Raw genomic sequence first — 19435 nt, 5'->3', positions numbered from 1 at the left:
CGAGTATTATTCTCGGTTGTTGTGATGTACAAAATCGTGGAAAATTCTTGGTGAATTTTCCGACACAATCGTAGGTCGCGCATATTTTAGTCCGCGACATATTAGTGTCGAAGTGATTAACGGGCCGCCTGTGCGTGCCGCCTGTGCGTGCCGCTCGTGCGTGCCGCCCGTGCGTGTCCTCGTCGTTCATTTGCCACGAAAGAAGATAGGGAAAAAAAAAGAAAAGAAAAAAGAGAGAAAAAAAGAACTAACTAACGAAAGGAAGGAAGGAAGGAATAAATAAATAAATAAAGTAATTAAACGGTTATAATACACGGAGAGGGTAAAAGAAAGAGGTTTGAAAGGAAGAGCTTGTGGGGAACTAGACAAGAATTGAAAACAAAAAGAGAGAGAGAGAAAAAGAAGAAGAAGAAGAAGAGAGAGAGAGAGAGAGAGAGAGAGAAAGAACAAAATTACTATACATAAAATTGCGAGATAATTGCGGGGGAAAAAAGATATAACAGTGGAGAGAAAATAATTTGGATAAATTATCCAAAAAAATAATAACAAAAATTATATATACATGTGTGTATGGACGTATGTAAGAAAGAAAAAGAAAAAAGGAAAGAATATAGGGGAAAGAAAAGGAAAAAGTGAGTAAGGGTAGCAGAAAGGAAGAGAAGAAGAAGAAGAAGAAGAAGAGGTACATCCTAAAAGAGGAATCGTCAAAAGTACGAGAGAAGAGGAGGATTGGAAAACGATAGAAAGCAGACAGTGGCAAGAGGGGAAAAGAAAGGAATAGAGAAAAGGAAAAAACATCATCTAAAAGAAAGGAAGAAAGGGAGAGGAAGGCCCCCGAGTACGCGTCTTGGTCATCGTGGTCGTGGTCGTGGTCGTGGTCGTGGTGGTTTCTTTCAACGGGGGCGGATTGACCATCTTTGCCGTTGCTCCTCCTCGTCCTCCTCCTCCTCCTCCTCATCCTCCTGCTGCTACTGAACCTCTTGTTCTGTCGCATTTCGTATTCGTATTCGTCTCGTTTCATTTCGCGTTTTGTCGCCAACTTAAACGAGGTTTTTTTTTTCTATGACCGAGAAACACCTTTCCAATTATCCGATGCAAGTTAGAAAATGAAGCTGGAACGTTGCAAATAATTTTCAACCGGAGGAAAGTCAGCACCAGCCGCCCCCCCGCCCCCCACCACCTCCAGAGGTACGAAGAACCTACCTCCTGCAGAATGGTGTGTGCAAATTCTTTTAAATTATTCCACAAACGTTTCCTAATTTTTTTCTTTTCCCCTCTCTCCTTTCCTCATTTTGTTTCTCATCTGTCTGTCTGTCTGTTATTTTTATCTCTTTATCAATTTTTATATCGGTCATTTTCTTTCCTATGTTTCTTTTTTTGGTTCATTTTTCTTCTCAAATTGTATTTTTGTATTTTCTTCTTGGAAGCGTAGTACGGTTTGATGATTACGGTGTATCGTTCATTGTTTTTAGAAATAAAAGTGAAAATGTCAGAATTAGAGGAAAGTCTGGCAGCGCCAGATAGTACAACGAGGGAACAACGTTTAGGTTTCTCTCATGGAGATGACGTATTACTTCAACATAAGGATGGGAAATATTACTTGGGTACTGTTGTCGAGGTAAAAGCGTTGTTTATTTGATTTGAATTATTTCTTTATTGGATTATCGTAATATTTTCTATGCGTTACTTTTTTGTTGTTTAGGTTGATTTGGCTAGAGAAAGATGTCTCGTTAAATTTATGGACAATACATCTTCGTGGTCATCGGTCAAAGAGTTGACCAAATTATCCATGCCAGAGACGGATGTTATGTGCGTTCTCTGTAAAAAATCTCAACCTAAAACAGACAATGATATTATCGTGTGCGATAAATGTGGTCGCGGTTATCATCAACTTTGCCATCAGGTACATATATATATCGTTAATTTCTCATATTTTCTTTTTCAGTATTATTTCTAACCTTATTTTGCATCTTTAGCCTCATGTATCCAAAGAAGAAACTAGAAGCGATACCAATTGGATGTGTAAAAGATGCATGGATAATCAAACGAGGAATCGTGAATCTGGAGAGATTAAGAAGTGTATGGTTAAAGTAAATATTAGAAAAGTTTGTAGCGGCAGAGATCAACCTCAACCACCACCGGATGATATGACCAAATTACCATACGATGTTAGTTTAACGCATGTTATAAGATTTAATGTATTAATAGATTTCTCTTATCTATGATCTTATTAACTTATAATATTTTCTAGCCTGATATGTTGAGTTGGGATGTACATCATCGAGTTAACGCAGAACAAATTTATTGTTATTGTGGTTTAAACGGAGAATGGTACACGCAAATGTTACAGTGCGCACGTTGTAAACAATGGTTCCATGAAAAATGCGTTAGTTGCTTAAGGTATCCTCTCTACAGTGGAGATAGGTAAGATATATTGGAATGAAATTAAAATGGGACTCTATTATCTCTCCGACATCGTTATACATATTTATTCATATTTCAGATTCTATGTTTTTGTTTGTTCAATGTGCAATTACGGTAAAGAATTTGTACGACGTTTGGAACTAAAATGGGCCGATTTAGTGCACCTGATGTTGTACAATCTGACTGTTTACAATGCAAAAAAGTATTATGATTTAGATACCGTTATTATACCTTATGCCAATGACAATTGGAATTCTTTGCAACTTCCGCCACGCGTAAGAAATTTTTTTCTATTAATTATTACTATAATTTTAATAATCGTTAATAGAATTAATCTAACGTAGAAATATTTGTTAGATTCGAGATGTTAGTGTTCAAGTGCGCAGAGATTCAATACTAGCCATATTAACCAGTAATAGGAATAGATTCAAATGTGGAAGAGAAATTAAGAAACGTACTACAATATGGGGTCTTAGAGTTAGATTACCACCGCCATGTCCTATCGTCAATCTTCCGGCATCTGGAATTATAGATGATTCTGTATTACGTAGATGCTGGGGTGCTAATAAAAGATTACAATATCTATCCCCATCTGCAGGGTTTGTATCATTTTCATTTTATTCCAATACGTATAATAATACTCTATTGAAAATTTATTTGTCGATACGATTACATTATATATTTATAGATGTGTGCCTGAAAGTACAAAACAATTGAATGTACTAAAAGAAGTTTCACCTGAAAATTTGGAAATACCTGTCAATCCATCAGACGTCGTCATGAGAGGAACCATTTATCAAAATTCCGAAGCAGAGCAAAGTTCGTGTCCAAGTCCAAATCCTCTTTCTCAATCCACACAATCTTTGAGAGAAAGGTATTTACGATATTACATATTTATTATTATTATTATTATTATTATTATTATTATTATCATTATTATTACTATTATTATTATTATTATTATTATTATATGTAAATTTATATATAAGAGTACACATAGTTAAGGGCTTAGCCATGTTGAAAAACTAGTTCCTATAAAATTACTAAAGTCACATAATGTGGATACGATTAGTAACATGTATGGGTGACTCATCTAGGGAAGCAAAAGACAAACTATGTGTTTTTAACTATAAAGTGGCGGTAAAATGATGCTATCACTTTGGAATTATAGGTTATGTTTGTGAAAATGTTTTCGTAAAAAAGTGAGAGTAATCTAAAAGTGAGAGTAATTTAAAAGAAAAAGAGAGAGAGAGAATAATAAAAACAATATATATATAAAAGCATATATATATATATACATATTAAAAAAAAAATATTAAAAAATTTTACAGATATAGCGGAGGTGGCTTTGTAAAAAAAACTTTCCCATTTCCAAAGTTAAGTTTACAGAGAAGAAGAAGATTAATGGTACTGGGTAGTTCTCGGGAAAGGATGTTCCGTAAGCATAAAAAAAGAGAGAAAGGTGCGGATGGTTCATTAGGGAAATCGCAAGGCGTAAGGGAAGCCAGATATAGGAAAGCTAGGAAATTATTAAAAAATGCCATTGCCAAGGTAATTACATAATTATACTGTTAATGATTAACCCCTTGGCCTATAACGAGTCTCACTCGTGGTTAAGAATTTTTACATAAAATATCGCGTATTATTATTTGAATCAGCGATTGAAGTTTATTTCAACATCGAGTATTTTTCATTGGAATGTATGTATTTTGTTTGTATCATTTGTTTCTGATAAAATTGGATAATTTCTTTAATTCAGCGTGAAGCTTCGTTCGTTCTTTTGAACAGTGGGATGATGGCACAACGCGCAACCGAATTTCTTGATTTTAATATGGTTCGCGCAATCGGCAGATGTCGTGTAGGCCAAGAAGTTAATTGTAGAAATGATCTTAATGCAATATTTATGTTTCTTTTGGTTGTTATTTATCTTTCTCTATATTTAGAGCAAACCTCGAAATTCAGAACAATCGGATTTACCACCAACACCCCCAACTTCCGTATCCGGTCCACCAACACCGCCAGCTACTACTTCGGTTATGTCTGAATTATCTGTGCCGAGTTCAATGGAATTAATGCATTCTTTGCCACCGTCGACTCCAGCTGATACCAGTGGCGATGAAACCAGTTCAAGAGGAACGTTAGACTCCTTCATTCCACCTCCAAAAGATTTCGAAGGGAAAAATCATCCGTTTCTTAATTTGAGCGATCTCTTGGGTACATCTTGTAGTTCTAATCAAGCAAGCACGAGTACACCTTTAACTCAAAATCAAGCTCCCATTACGTTGCCTCTTCCATTGACACCCGTGATAGCACAACCACCAGTAGTACGACCAACCAAACGTCAATTATCAGAGAAAGACATTATCATTGATAGAAATGGACAAGTGAAACGAAAAAGACAACATCGACGTGGTAGACCATCTCAACAACAGCAGCAGCAACAACTTCAACAACAATATCAACATACGGCTAGTAAAACTGCTACAATTTTGCCGGCACGATATAACGAAGTTAAAAATGAATTTGTGAGAAATTTAAGGAGTTCGTTCAATGGTGGTGGTGGTGGTGGTGGTGGTGGTGGTGCTTCGAGCAGTGCCAGTAGTCAAATTGGAAATTGTGTTGATTACGCCTTAAACGGAAGAAGATTACGACAACGACATAGCAGTGAAAAATTACCACCACCAGATCCGCAGCCTCAAAAGAAGTGTAACGCATCATCCTCTCCTAAATGTTCGCCCATGAAGCAAAGTTCTCCCGACGTATCTATGGAGGATCTTAAATCATCGGTGAATGTTTACTTTGGAGCTGCCAACAGGATAGCAGCAGGTGAGAAGTTTGTGATCAAGGCAAAAAGGGTAGGACCTAACGGTCAAACGCAGTATCTCATTGAATGGGAAAGTCTTAACATTTAACGGTAAAAATGTTATTTACTAAGGAAGTATTATTACGGTCAGGTAATAATACTCGGCCAAATAATATTGAATTGAGAACAACCGTTATCTGACAATCTGGATACTTAGGACGAAAATATCGTAACGAATCGATTTGTGTCACTCACTGCCATTCGTTAAATACATTTATCTATAACGAAGTATGTGTATTAATTGGTTTATGATATTTGATTGTTCTTATAGGTATAATATATTAGATTTAGATTTTTTAAATATACAGTATAGATCAATGAAGCACAACCTGCAGTCTGCGGGTCGCATACGTAACACTTCAACTTAGGTATCGATGTATCATCCTCTCCTCCCCCCTGATTCAGAAAAATAGTTATCACAATTTTTTAACCTAAGCTTGCTTTTTCTTCCAAAAACTTTCACGAATAATTTTATAATGCGGCTCGCAGTCAAAATCAAACTTGCGATCTTGTAGAATTAGAAGGAGGCTTGTGCATCATTGGTGTAGATTAATGAAATTGATCGTTCAGAAATCTTACAAGTACTGCTTTAAAAAATGAAATAAGTTGATAATTAAATCATTGCTGGTCAATGAATTGAATTTTTAGAGAAATTTCAAAGTCGGGTCTATAATTCTCGATCTTACTTTGAGTATTACACTCATTTGATTCGTTAACTAAAAATTATACCGTCCAAATTTATTATTCAAACGGATGTTAGGTCATTAAAGTTTAATTATAAAAACCTCTTTAAAAGTTCGACGTTAAAATAAATTTGAAAAATATACCAAGGACTAATAAGAATAATCAAATATGCATATACCAATTATATCTTGTAAATAATGTAGTATAGTAGTTTAACATTTTAAAAGAAAAAAAAAAATCCAATAAAAACGTGGGTCCTGTGAAAAGCGAATGAAGTCACACACGTAGTAGGCTCTTTCTCTGTTTAGAGAACAAAATAAATTTTTTGTCTCTCTTTGGAATTATAAAGGGAAATTAATTATAATTACGACAAAGATAATCGTGAATCAATGCAGATGGTTGTTCCTGTCATTTGAACTATCATAATAGTTACATGTTAGTAGCATTGTAGTACATATTAAGACGAAGCAGACATACTGCAAAAGATTATTTTTGAATACATTCATAAGAGACATACAACAATTTTTCAATGTCTCTGCAACTTGACCATCTTTTAAGTCATCGATTCATACAAAATGCATTCGAGCAAATAAGCTTAACAAATTATATTGGTATTTTACAATAAGCAATTATGGTTAAAACAAATTTATTTTTATTACATCGAATCTTTGATCGTATCGTCATAAATTAACCATAAGCCTATAGATATTATCCATTTCTAATGAAATAATTACATTTCTAATGAAATAATTACATTTCTAATGACTTAAGATGCTGAAGATGCAGGAATAAACTATTGCTCCCTATTACGCAAGGATTAAAAAAGTATAAAAAAAAAAAAGAAAAAAAGAAGAAAAATATAAGAAAGCACATGCTTATTTAATACCACGTATAAAGTAAAAGAGCAGCAATTACAATTAATCTCTTAGATGTTTGAACAACCTACTCTGCGGAAAGTATAATAGACAAATTGATTAATAATTTATCTTCGTTGACTTTTCACACGATAATGTAAACAAAGTAACCGTATATAAAAAGATTCCTCGTGGTGGTGCCGGATGTTTCATAATTTTGGTATGTTCCATAGTAGAATCCGTGTCGAACGGTGTCTGTGATCTGAGCATACTTATCAGGATAAAAAGTATCAGAACTAAAGCCAATATGATTAATATTGTCAACGACTTAATTATCATGAGATTATATTTTCTAATTTCAAAATTAAGGATCACACTTATAACGTACAATTTTTTAACATTATATCATCATCGGTCGGTCACTCACACAAATTTTATGTAGGAAAATTTTTGTTTAAAAACAAATTTTATTCGTTATTTATCGGAGAAATCTTTTTTTTATTATTATTATTACTATTATTATTATTATTATTATTATTATTATTATTTAATTTAATTTTTATCGTTAACAAGATGTTTCTCGCAGATAAGCATTCCTATTTTATTACGATACATAATGTGTGCTAAATAATCTACGTTAAAAAAAAAATATTTAAACAATTTTGCAGTAGGGATTATTTATACTGTGATCGAATTATATACGATTAAATCAGCCGATATGAAATGAAATGAAATGAAATGAAATGAAAAGTAACAAACTATTTGCATTAATAATAGTATCAGATTTTGCAGATACCATTCTTTGTCATCGCATTCAAAAACCGGTGAACTTTTAGACTGGTTATAATTAAACGACTGTGAAAGTTGTATATTAGATATCGAGAAAAACCATTGTATTCAAGTGTTTTAGCGAATGGATTTTTTTATTTCAATCGCTCACGTATGAAGAGATATAGGTTTTCTTAATTAATCAATGCGATTGCGAATTAATTTTATAATAGCATTGGGATGCAATTTTCTTTGCACTTTTGTTCTACACAGAGAGGCTCGTAATTGTGTTAACAAAAATGATATTGTTTATTTCAATACGTCAGTGTGGTATATCTTTCACGATTTTAATTTGATTTATTCATTTTTTATAATTAAATAATTTCTTTTACAAATACTCTTTGTTTTTATTTCAATACAACATATATATATATATATATATATATATAAAGCTTGAAATTTCAAGAAAAATTATTACTGACGTATCGAAATTAACGAACTTTTTGTTCTTATTTTTTTCTTTTTTTTTTCTGTATTTTTTAGGAAATGATTTAAGTCACACATATATTATGTTTATCACTTTAATATATCTAATCATATTGATTTGTTGCCGTTCTATTATCATCATCATTATCATCATCATTATCATCATCATCATCGTCGTGTCGCATTCAGTTGTTATAATATTATCATAATATTTAGAATATTGAAATTTTTTTAGGTTATAAACAAAAGGAAAAGTTAACCTCCAAACGTGATCTATGTAATATTTACATAAATTATGTTTTTTCAAGTATACTTTTCTTTAAACAGACGTAAACAAACAAAAAACATATGATATACAATAATATTAAATATTGTTTCTCATCTTTATTATATATATGTATAATTATATATGTGTGTATAACATATATATATACATATATATATATAAAAAATAAAAAACGTTGGACGGATATAAAAAGAAAAATGATGGACACTGCCAAACGCTAATAAGTTATTTTTCTGAATAACAATATAAATAACGATATTATATATATATATTAGATATTTTATGTCATCAAATTTGAAGACTATTTCTCTTGTTTTTTCTTTTTTTATTCTTATTTTTTTTTGTTCCTTCATTCATTTGCTTCACACAACATTATTCGCAATAAAAAGAACAACACATCTCGAATACTACAATCTGGGGAGAGAAACGATTGATTTTAAACAAAAAAAAAGAAAAAGAAAAAAAAACAAAGAAACAGAAAATACGGCGTCACAACGAATAATTAATCAACGTTAATTATTAATTTTATTACAGATTTGTTTGTTCTTTTTTTTTTGTCTTTTCGTACTTTTTTCTTCTCCTATATTCACGTAATGCAAAATAATGTGCGTTCACGTATGAATAATTTATCGGAACGCTTGTGAAAATAGGTTTTAAAAAGTATAAAAATAAAATAAAAGAAGAGATATAGATAATATTATAAGATCAATAAATTGACGAAGAATTAAAAAAAAAAAGAAAAAAAAATGTTCATATCGGTAAGGAAGAGAACTGAATTTTCGATACCGCCGCTGCTGCTATCTATACGGAGGCTTAGTAACTAGAACAATTTTTTATTCCGACGGTCTCGAATTATTTGATAAAGAAGATAATTAATGAATTAATTTAATGCTAGGATATATTAAATAATAAATGAATTTCGGCTCGTAATGACTTAAATAAGATAAAAAAAGATAAACTTTGATTAAAACCAAGAGAAAACAAATGTTACTGCCATTTAACGTACGTAAAACGTATATGTATATATATATATTAAAAACTTCTCTTTTTTATTTCCAATTTTTTCCTTATATAATTTATTTTTAAGATAGGCTATTATATATATATATATTTCACGGTTACTTTCGAAAGAAAAAAGAAAAAAAAAAACCTTTTTTTTTTTTTTAAATATTATTTAATATTGCGTATAAACAACACACGTAAACGTTTAAATAATTATTACGCAAAAGATACAATGTGTTCTCGAGATTATTCTAATAATTTACTCCGATATTTGCAATGCTTTTTTTTTTCTTTAGCGAATGATTATTAATCAATCCTCTCTAAAATGTATTTTAAAAAATGATTTACATAAATTGTGACATCTCAAGTATATCAATATTGGCAATTTTAAATTTGATATAATTTCATTCCACTTGTTGTCGATTACATTTCGTTGGTTGTAAAAGTTACGCAAATGATTCAAACGAATTTTTTAAATATTGCACGAGTTTTTTTTTTTTATAAAACGGTATAATCAGATTTCAGAAGCGTTTATTGCTATATGCGAACAAATATTATTATGTTTTTTTTTTTTTTTTTTTGTATCACAATTAGATCGAATATATTTTCCTTATTTTAATATTATATTTAATATATCATAAATTTTTCTTTCGATGTCATTTATAAGTAATACACTTTTAAATTAAAAAAGTAAATAAAATAATATAAAATAAAATAAAATAGTAAAAAATAAAAATAAAAATAAAATAAAATAAAATAAAATAAAATAATAATTTTAAATAACACTTTTGTATTATTGATAAAAATTCAACTAACGAAATATCATTAATTTTTATTGTAAAAACCAAAATACATGCCAAATATTCGCCCTATGTTGGTCGTATTAAGCATGACGCTTCTGTGTCGATATATTACCGACTTTATTATTATATAATTATATAATTAATACAATTATATTAATTTATTATTATTAAATTAATCTTTTTTTTTTTCTTTTTTTTTTGTATTTTTTTTTCTTTTTTTTTTTTTGCTTTTTTTTTTTCTCGTGCTTAATATTTAAATTAAACTAACGACAAATTGTGATCCGAAGATCTTTTTTATATAATGTAAAAAGGTATAATACTGCGAATTCCACAAAAGTATGTTATAAAAGTCATGTTCGATTAAAATGATTTCTAAAAAGGAACATTGAAAAAAATCATTCTTGAATTTAAAATCATTCTTGTGAAACGGACAAAGAGAGAAAGATTTATATAGATTAGAAATAAAACAAAACAACAACAAAAAATGGTACGAATGATTGTTTATTAATTGGTATGTTCTCTCGTGTGTGTATGGGAATTTGAAAAAAAAAAAAAAAGAAACAAAATTATGCCAAGAAAAAAATTAATAATAATAGTAATAATAATAGTAATAATAATAGTAATAATAATAATAGTAATAATAATAATATAATAATAATATTACATTTGTTTAAGGATTTGAATCAAGTACGAGCTTGTATGAATAAACGAGGAGAAAGCAAGAAAAAACAGACAAAATAACTAACAAACAAAGTCTAATCAACGAGAACAACATTAACATTCATTATTTTCATCGACATTTTTAATTATCAAGCGCTAAACGTTTCTTTTTCAGAACATGTGTCATCAAAGATTATTCTTATTTACGTTTCATTTTTTTTTTTTTCTTTTCTTTTCCTTTTAAAGAAAAAAATATTTATTAAAGTACGATCTAACGATACTTTTCTTATTAATTTTTTTCTCTCTGAAACGCGATCGGTTAAATTGATTTTTTTATTCGATTTTGTTTTTGTAGAAACATATAACGATAAAAGTTCCTTGTTATTAGTCATTTTACTATTATTATTATTATTATTATTATTATTATTATTATTATTATTATTATTATTGTTGTTATAATTATTATAATTATTATTTTCTTTTTTTTAGAAATTTTCTCAGCTTGTGTATAAAGAGACTGATGCATCAAATTTTCTCACTCGTTCATATATATGTTACTGTTAAAACGTGAAATTCGTTAATTTATGAAATAACTAAAAATAATTATACCTATCAGTTAAAGTATGAAATAAACGCAGAATATATGAATTCACGAAAAACGAAGTAAATTAAAGTATTAATTCGAAATTTGTTTTAAAATATAAGGAAAATATTTTTCGATTTTTTTTAGAAGAAATTATTTACGATTTATTGATTAGGTCATTGCATACTTGATTTCACTTTGGTAAATCCAAGAATAAAAAATGTGTGTTCGTTTTTTCATTTTATGATCTTCAAAGTAAATGTTATTTGTTCTCGAGATAAAATATTCACGCTTTGATTATTCGCTTCTCGCGAATTCATATATTACCGTAAGTAATTTCATAAAACAACGAGTTAAAGTGTGTAATATATGAAATTCTTTATATATACGTTTTTTCGTAAAACATCTAGTTATTTCATAAATTAATTGGATTATACACTCTAACGGTAATATATACATACAAGGTGTCTCCGTTTTTTATTTTTTCCCGCCAAAAGTTATCAATATATTTTACAAGCAAAAATAAGACATAAGTGTCTTATAATTATAGGCTCTTCAAATGTTTTACGTAAACAAAAATATAAAATAATAATTAACGGATATCGTGTTGATTGATATCAGACAATTTAAAAATCATTTATAATCCCATTTAAAAAAAAAATATTGTAGAAGAAAATAGAATCTATTGCATTACTAATTTCGTATTAATTTTCCTTCATTTCTGTAAATACATGAAAAAATTTGATTGTATTTTATAATTCCTGATTAAATATTAATTCTCAATCTTATTATATTTTTAATGATAATTTTGTTTCTAATGAAACATTTTAATAATTAATTATACACACACGTGTTTATTTATATAAAATAATATAAATTTATATATTAAAAATATTTCAATAAATAAATGTCATTATTGACATTTTATTTATCTAATTTTTGGTTTTGTGTTGTGTTATGCACACGTAGAATATATTGGTAAAATTTGACAAAAATAAATTAGGACACCCCGTATATTTCATAATTCGTTTTTCATCATTTTCATCATTTTCATCGATAATAATAACTCGATTCACGTACAAAGTGATTGAAGGAGTATTAAAGATCATCGATCGAGGACCAACGATCGTAGAATCACTGATGTGTAAAAGAAAAAGGAATAATAAATGATATGTGTAGACTAATCATTGTCATTTTGAATTATTATATTTCCTACGATGTTTATTAAAACCTTTTTTGCAACGTATACTACCTAATAAACAAGCCTATCATCATCTCTCCTTACATTAAAATACATTTTTTGATTCTACGATCTACAATTGTTTGTGAACACGAAAAATAAATGATGAAAATTAATTAAAAAGAAAAAAAAAAAAAGAAAAAAAGAAAACAAACATAAAAATCGACTAAATCAATCAATTAATCAGAAAATTCAACAAATACAGTTTCTCTTATCTATCCCCCCATCGAATTGTGTGATGGTTTCTATAGCAACTAATGTTTTCCCTTTTGAACAACTGTCATGGCGAACGTTGAGGGTAAGTTTCAATACTTCACGTTGCTTGTAAAATCAATCGAAGTTTGAGGCATTGCATTTAAGTGTTCCTCGTGTGGCCAGTGATTACAAATATTATTAATTAATTTTTCTCGTTTGATTTTTTTCCTTTTCACTTTTTTTTTTATTTTAAATTATAATATCCTCATTATTCTTTTTTCTTTTCTAATTTTCTAATAAAATAATAAGGTGTGTTTGTGTGATTAATATAGATGAAATACTTTTCTTTTTCTTTTTCTTTTTGTTGAGCAAGAAATAATTAAATAATTTCTTCTAACGATGTTATAACTTATTGCAACAAAGTTATTTTACTCCCCCCTCCCCCCATGCATCATCGTTGTTTAAAATGTCATAATCATATCCCCATAAAAGGAAGCTTGTAAGATATATCGTAGGCGAATTTAATATCGCGGGGGCGACCATGACGTCTTGTTTTCTTCGTTGTTCTCATCATCATCGTCGTCGTTGTCGTCGTTGTCGTCGTTTATTTTCAAGAAGAATCACAACTTTAGTAGCAGGTAATCAAGCTACTCCTATTCATTAGATTTTTTTATAGTCTGATAGAACAATTCGAGTACTTTTCCTGTGACCTTGAGGAGGACATAGATAGATCTGAACCAAAAAAAAAGGATTCAATCATTAGATGATCGTAAAAAAAAAGGTTTAATACAAGAGGAAAATAAAAGTGTATTGTTTTATAATTATTTTCTACGTGTGGATTAATAATTAATCGATGAGAAAAGGTGACTAATATAAAGAAAAATGTCTGGAAAATCTTGGTACGTAGACAATTATTATATCATTCATTTAATTTATTTTTATTATAATTTTTATATTTTTATAAATTTCTTTTTTTTTTTTTTTTTTGTAAATTTATATTATATATATATATGCATATATATCTTAATTATATATAATAATAATAATAATAATAATAATAATAATATAATATAATAAAATAATCAGATAAAATATATCGATTATAAATATTTTGGAAAATTACGGTCGGTAACTTACCGACAGATCCAAAATTTTTTCTAAACTAATGGTCGATAACTTACCGACAGATCTTATCGATTGAACCGATTGAAAAGACCATTTTTTTCAAGGAAAAATATTTGAATAAATGGAGGGAGGAGATGCAATTGAAGTATTATTGCCTTGTGCAATTTGTGGAAGAACTTTCATGCCCCGGTCATTGGAAAAACACTTTAAGATATGCGAAAGAGCTGCAATAAAAAAACGAAAACCATTCGATTCGGCTAAGCAAAGAATTCAGGGTACCGATCTCGCGGAATTTCTTCCTCGGCAGGAAAAGAAAAGATATTCGAATGAGGAAAAAAAACGTAAATCCTGTTGGAAAGAAACGCACGATGATTTTTTACGAACCATTAGGGCAGCACGAAATGAAACGGTAAATCTTGAAGTAAAAAAAAAATGAAGTAAAAAAAATGAAGTAAAAAAATGAAGTAGTAAAAAAAAAGGATTGCAACAGGCATTCCAAGTGTAACGTTTCAAATGCATATTGCATGAACATTGAAATGAATATAGTTGAATAAATGAAATAAATTATGAATGGTCACCCAGATCCATATAATTTTCAGGCAAGCATGGTAATCAATCAGAAGCAATCGAGTTCCCACGCATCTTCGGGTGCACCAACTAGAGCAAATGAAAAAGGAATGTGTCCAACTTGTGGTCGTCAATTTGGAATAAAGGCATACGATCGACACGTAGCTTGGTGTAAGGAAAGATCAACGAGATTACCAATAAGTCCAGCCACAAAGAACATTGCCAAGGAACGTTTGGAGGCACGAATGAAGTATCGTGCACCGGCCTTGAAAAATCGTCGACAAAGTAATCGTGACAAATATTCGCAAAGTTGTACGACTGTTAAAACACCTAACAAAGTTAGAGAAACAGTTTCGTTGACTGAACACAATACTCGTGAGAAAATCAAAGAAAATTTCATCGATTCGCAAAGGCCAACAACCACGACGTGAGTATTGAAGTTTATGTTTACAATTCGATGTAATATGCGTGTATATTCCTACAAATATATAGAAAAAAAATAATTTAATGAAATCAATGTATTATTTTACAGTGGCAGAGGTGAACAATTAAATAATACAGAAACTTACCAATTAGGAAAAACAAGAGAGACGACAATTAAACGTAATCCTACAGATAGGTAAGCTTTTTTGTTCATCAATTGTTCTTATAACAAAAATTAGATTAGATTATCTGTTATATAAAACGTGATTTTTTTTTTGTGTGATACGCACGAGGAGAAGGGAAAGGGCAATGGTCGTTTAAACAATCAAAAACTTCCCTTCTTTCTCCTCCTATTATTTCTTCTTTTTATTTGTCATTGTTTCTATCTGTCTCTCTTTCTCTCTTTCTCTTTTTCTCGGGTGTATCCCTGACCCTTTTTCCTTCTCCTCAGGCCAACGTCCTGTTCGCGTTCGATCATCCCTGAACTGAGAAATATGAATCTTCCTCTCCTAATATCCTTAAAACCTAAGAAGAAATCAGAAGGTAAAATCATTCAAAACGATGCAATCCAATATTCCACGAGATCTGACAAAATCAAACCAACTATGATGCAACTTACAAAATTGCAAAATAAAATGATCGATGATCATTCCGATGGATCCTACAATAATATAACGGAATGTGATAAGAAAAATCGTAGTTTGGTCAAAGTTGATCACGTGATTACAGCTAGAAATCAAAAGGATTCCAAAGTAAATGATGTAACTGTTAATGATAATATTCTAGAAATGATTGTACAACCTTGTAATATATACAACAACAACAACAACAACAATGATTATGATGACAACGTGGACCACAAGAATGATGAATTAATCACGTGGGAAGAAATGAAAATGGATCGTTGTGAGAATAATAATCAATTTAACTCAAATATCAAGGATAATGTTATTACTGAAATAATATCATCTGAGAAATGTCATCAACACAGAGCACATTGTTCTTGTTTACAACCAAATAATAAATCATTCGATGAAGATAAGAATGATCGAGAGGTGATACCGTTAATGGAAGATTTATTGATCAAAGAGGATGATAATTCTTTGATTGAAAATGATCCAATGAAAGTGTTGATAACTTGGTCGAATACTGTACAACAATTAAATCAAACTTATTTGATCAAGGATTCGGATGATCATGAAATTTTAATGGATACTAATGTTACACATGATTCCAATCAATCTAACGATTCTCACGACAATAATAATAATAATAATAATAATAATGATGATGATGATGAGGATGATGATTTGGAGGTTGGATCGATTTCAATTCAAAACGATCATCATGAAATTAATCGTGAAATTAATCATGCAAATGTTAAGATCAATGAAAAAAACATCGATCATGATTCAACGTTTAACTGTAATTTAACGGAAGCTAAAACGATGATTTATCACCCGATAGAAAAATACGATATGGTTGTAGAAAATGTTATTAATGATAATCAATCTGATGAATTGTTTTATACGGATATAGTAATTGAAAATAATGTGATAGACGATAACGTTACTTTATCATCTTCCTCGGAAATGGAAAAAATTATTAATGATGATAAAGATTTGTCAGAAGAAAATATCAATATGAATGAAAATAATTTGACGTTGTGCGAAGATAAAGAAAATCATGTTGAGAATAATGATTCAAACTTTGTCGATGAGTATATTGATAAAAATGATTCATATAAGTCACGTGGTGGGGGGTTTGTTGATCAAACTACTGATACAAAGTTCGAACAATTGCATAACATATATGAGAATTATGCAAATGAACAATTTAAATATTCCACTGAAGAAGAAGAAGAAGAAGAAGAAGAAAATGATGACGAAGAAGATGAAGAAAATCTGGACCATGAAAAGTCAACAATAATCGATCGTAAAGATTACGAAAATGATTTAAAAAGATCATTAACGATTAATTCGAAAACACCTACGATTATTCAACGATCAATCAAAATTAATAGTAAAATTCAAGAGAACATGAATTTACTTCGTGGCAGTACGAATACATTGATATCGTCCATAGAAGAGAATGATTATGTTAATAACAAACGATCCAAACATTTTAATTCAATCTGCAAAATAGAAGATAATAACGTTAATAAATTATCTGATAGAATAAAAAATCATGATGAAAAATCTGATATATTACCGAACATTATTAAAAGAGACATTTCAACGAATAAAAATCCTTATAATTTAGATAAACATAATAATTGGAATAATACGTTGAAATTTTCCAAAGATCGTGCCATTATCAACAATGTTCCAATATCGTACAATTATAAACAACAATGGTTTCACAAAAGAAATCCAACGATCCATATCCTTCCACCAGTCCTTATTGATTCTTCTTCTTCCTCTTCACAAAGGATTCAAAGGTGAAAATCTATATAATAACAGAAAAAAAAAAAATAAAAATAAAAAAAAAAGATACAATTATTTGATATCAATGTTCGAAATCGACCGATCTCCATCGAATTTATAGGAGTTCGAATTCATCTAATCGTCCTAGAGTATGGAGTAATTACATTCGCAGACGACCGGATTTTAATCTCGTGCTTAGGTGTAGAATGTAAGTCGGTATAGAGAGTTATGCACGTTTTATTTTTTTTATTTTATTTTGCATTCATCATAATGGATCCTTTTTCTTTTTTCTCTTTTTTTTTTTTTTTTCTTTTCGAAGTTATACTTCTTTTGGCGCGCGTTTGGGAAAAAATGATGAGAGCGAATTTTTACGATGCGCGCGCGCGCGCACCGACACAAAAATCGACACTGCGAAGTTTGCCGGTATTTACGATGCGCGGGAAAAATGATTTCAAATTTACGGCATTAAGTAAAATTCGTAAATAAATAAATTAGATTATATATTTATTAAATTAAACTCTTTATCAATATGGTATTTAATATCTTCATTTTATTTTATCATTTTATCGTATTTTCGACAAATTTAGAGTATTATATTGACACCCGGGATAATTGAGGTTACTTTTTTTTTTTTTTTGAAGTTATTTTTGAGGTTATATTTGTTTTGGTACGCCAAAGAAGTATAACTTCTTACGTGCGTGCATAAGTACACACAGCAGTTGTTTTATCTTTTTTTTTCTTTTTTTTTCTATGACGTTCTTTCATTTATTAGCATGGATTGTCTAATAGATATTAGTTGCACGCGTTTGTTTGTTAATTATATTAGAATACGTATACGTTATATTGAGCAAATATTTATTATGTTTTTTTGATGTTAACTCTTTTAACGCTGTAGACGCATATATGCGTCCTCATTCAACACTGATAGTCATAATTGGACGCATATATGCGCCCATAACATTCAAACAGTTGTTCAAAATTTTGGTTTGATACGGATGAATGTTATTAAACAAAATACCTAAAATAAAAGAAATAAATAATTACAAAGTTATGAAAAAAAAAGAAAAGAAAAAAAAATAGGAAAAACGAAATGTATGTGTTACAGTGGTGGTACCAGCAAGGAATACGATCCTTTTCTATTAGCAGAACGACAAATGAACGATTTATTATCGGATTCAAGTGATTTATCATTGACGGAAATTCCTTCGAGCTCTTCAAACAAATCACATTCCTTTCCCCTTTCACATTCTTCCGCTTTCATTGAATATCCCTATCAACGTAAAACAACAAATCATTTAGAAAAATCCATTACCAACGAGTATGACGAATTAACGTCAGATTTTTCAAGCGATTCTACGGAAACTAATTCGATATCAAACGAATTATTTGTCAAAGAATTTAACGATAGAAAATTAAACGATCGAGGAAATGAAATGATTAAGAAAGAATTAGGTCGTAGAATGATCCTCGATAAATCAATTGCTTTGGGAAATGACATTGATCGTCATAAACAATATAAAAATGATACTTCAAATAAAATATTAGACAAAGGTGGAGGTTCTTCAACGAAAATCATCGCGAAATCTCAATTGAACAAATCGCAAAACGTTCGCGCATTTTCAGCGCCTAAATCTATTTATCAAAGAAAAATGAAACATTCAAATGTCGTTAAAGATAATAACAATGAAATTGTTGTTAAACTAGATAATAATAATGTTAATAAAAATGATTATTTAAGATTTTCCAATAGCGATCTTAGTATACATTCAATCGCATCTTCCGAAATAGATATGAAACGTTCGAATTCTGTTTTCGATCAATTGATAAGTTCTTTAGACGATGATATCGTTGGTAATGATTCTTTCCCTTCCTTGAGGTCCCTCCTAAGAAACGAATCCTTGAGAACTTCTTCGTCCAATGGTCCTCCAACTGTTGTTCACGATGATAACAACCAATTTAATGGGCAAATCAGCGACGAGGAATTTTCTTCGACGGAGAACTACAAACAACAAGAAAATAAAATTAATGCAGATTCCGCATACAGCA

General features: G+C 29.7%; 2 protein-coding genes across 13 annotated transcripts in view; both read left to right on the top strand.

Moving 5' to 3' along the window:
- Nucleotides 1-19435, top strand: part of LOC122515069 (fasciclin-1) — a 763302-nt gene that overhangs the window by 337390 nt on the left and 406477 nt on the right. The window lies entirely within an intron of this gene.
- LOC122515067 (uncharacterized protein DDB_G0287625-like) lies at nt 612-17501 on the top strand. Of its 6 annotated transcripts, none has more exons than XM_043632237.1 (11): nt 612-1216; nt 1473-1618; nt 1703-1903; nt 1977-2168; nt 2252-2424; nt 2504-2699; nt 2782-3023; nt 3113-3298; nt 3756-3975; nt 4368-5250; nt 14573-14641. In XM_043632237.1, exons 2-11 carry the CDS (start codon nt 1487-1489, stop codon nt 14632-14634), a joined length of 2487 nt encoding a protein of 828 aa, XP_043488172.1. In that variant the 5' UTR covers nt 612-1216; nt 1473-1486; the 3' UTR covers nt 14635-14641. The 6 variants fall into 6 exon arrangements, with proteins under 6 accessions (XP_043488172.1, XP_043488175.1, XP_043488171.1 ...); XM_043632240.1 differs by lacking the exon at nt 14573-14641 and adding an exon at nt 10846-10892; XM_043632236.1 differs by lacking the exon at nt 14573-14641 and having other exon boundaries at nt 612-1188; nt 4368-7554.

This window comes from Polistes fuscatus, unplaced genomic scaffold, assembly GCF_010416935.1.
Source record: "Polistes fuscatus isolate 324 unplaced genomic scaffold, CU_Pfus_HIC Scaffold17, whole genome shotgun sequence".
Classification (NCBI taxonomy): domain Eukaryota; kingdom Metazoa; phylum Arthropoda; class Insecta; order Hymenoptera; family Vespidae; genus Polistes; species Polistes fuscatus.
Note: the sequence above shows the minus strand (reverse complement) of the source record. Positions and strands in the feature narration are given on the sequence as shown.

Coding starts and splice junctions, on each gene's coding strand:
- LOC122515067 (XM_043632234.1), top strand. CDS start 14,095: ATGGAGGGAGGAGATGCAATTGAAGTATTATTGCCTTGTGCAATTTGT. Junction 14,968..15,072: donor CAAAGGCCAACAACCACGAC/GTGAGTATTGAA, acceptor ATTATTTTACAG/TGGCAGAGGTGAACAATTAA. Junction 15,160..15,414: donor AAACGTAATCCTACAGATAG/GTAAGCTTTTTT, acceptor CCTTCTCCTCAG/GCCAACGTCCTGTTCGCGTT.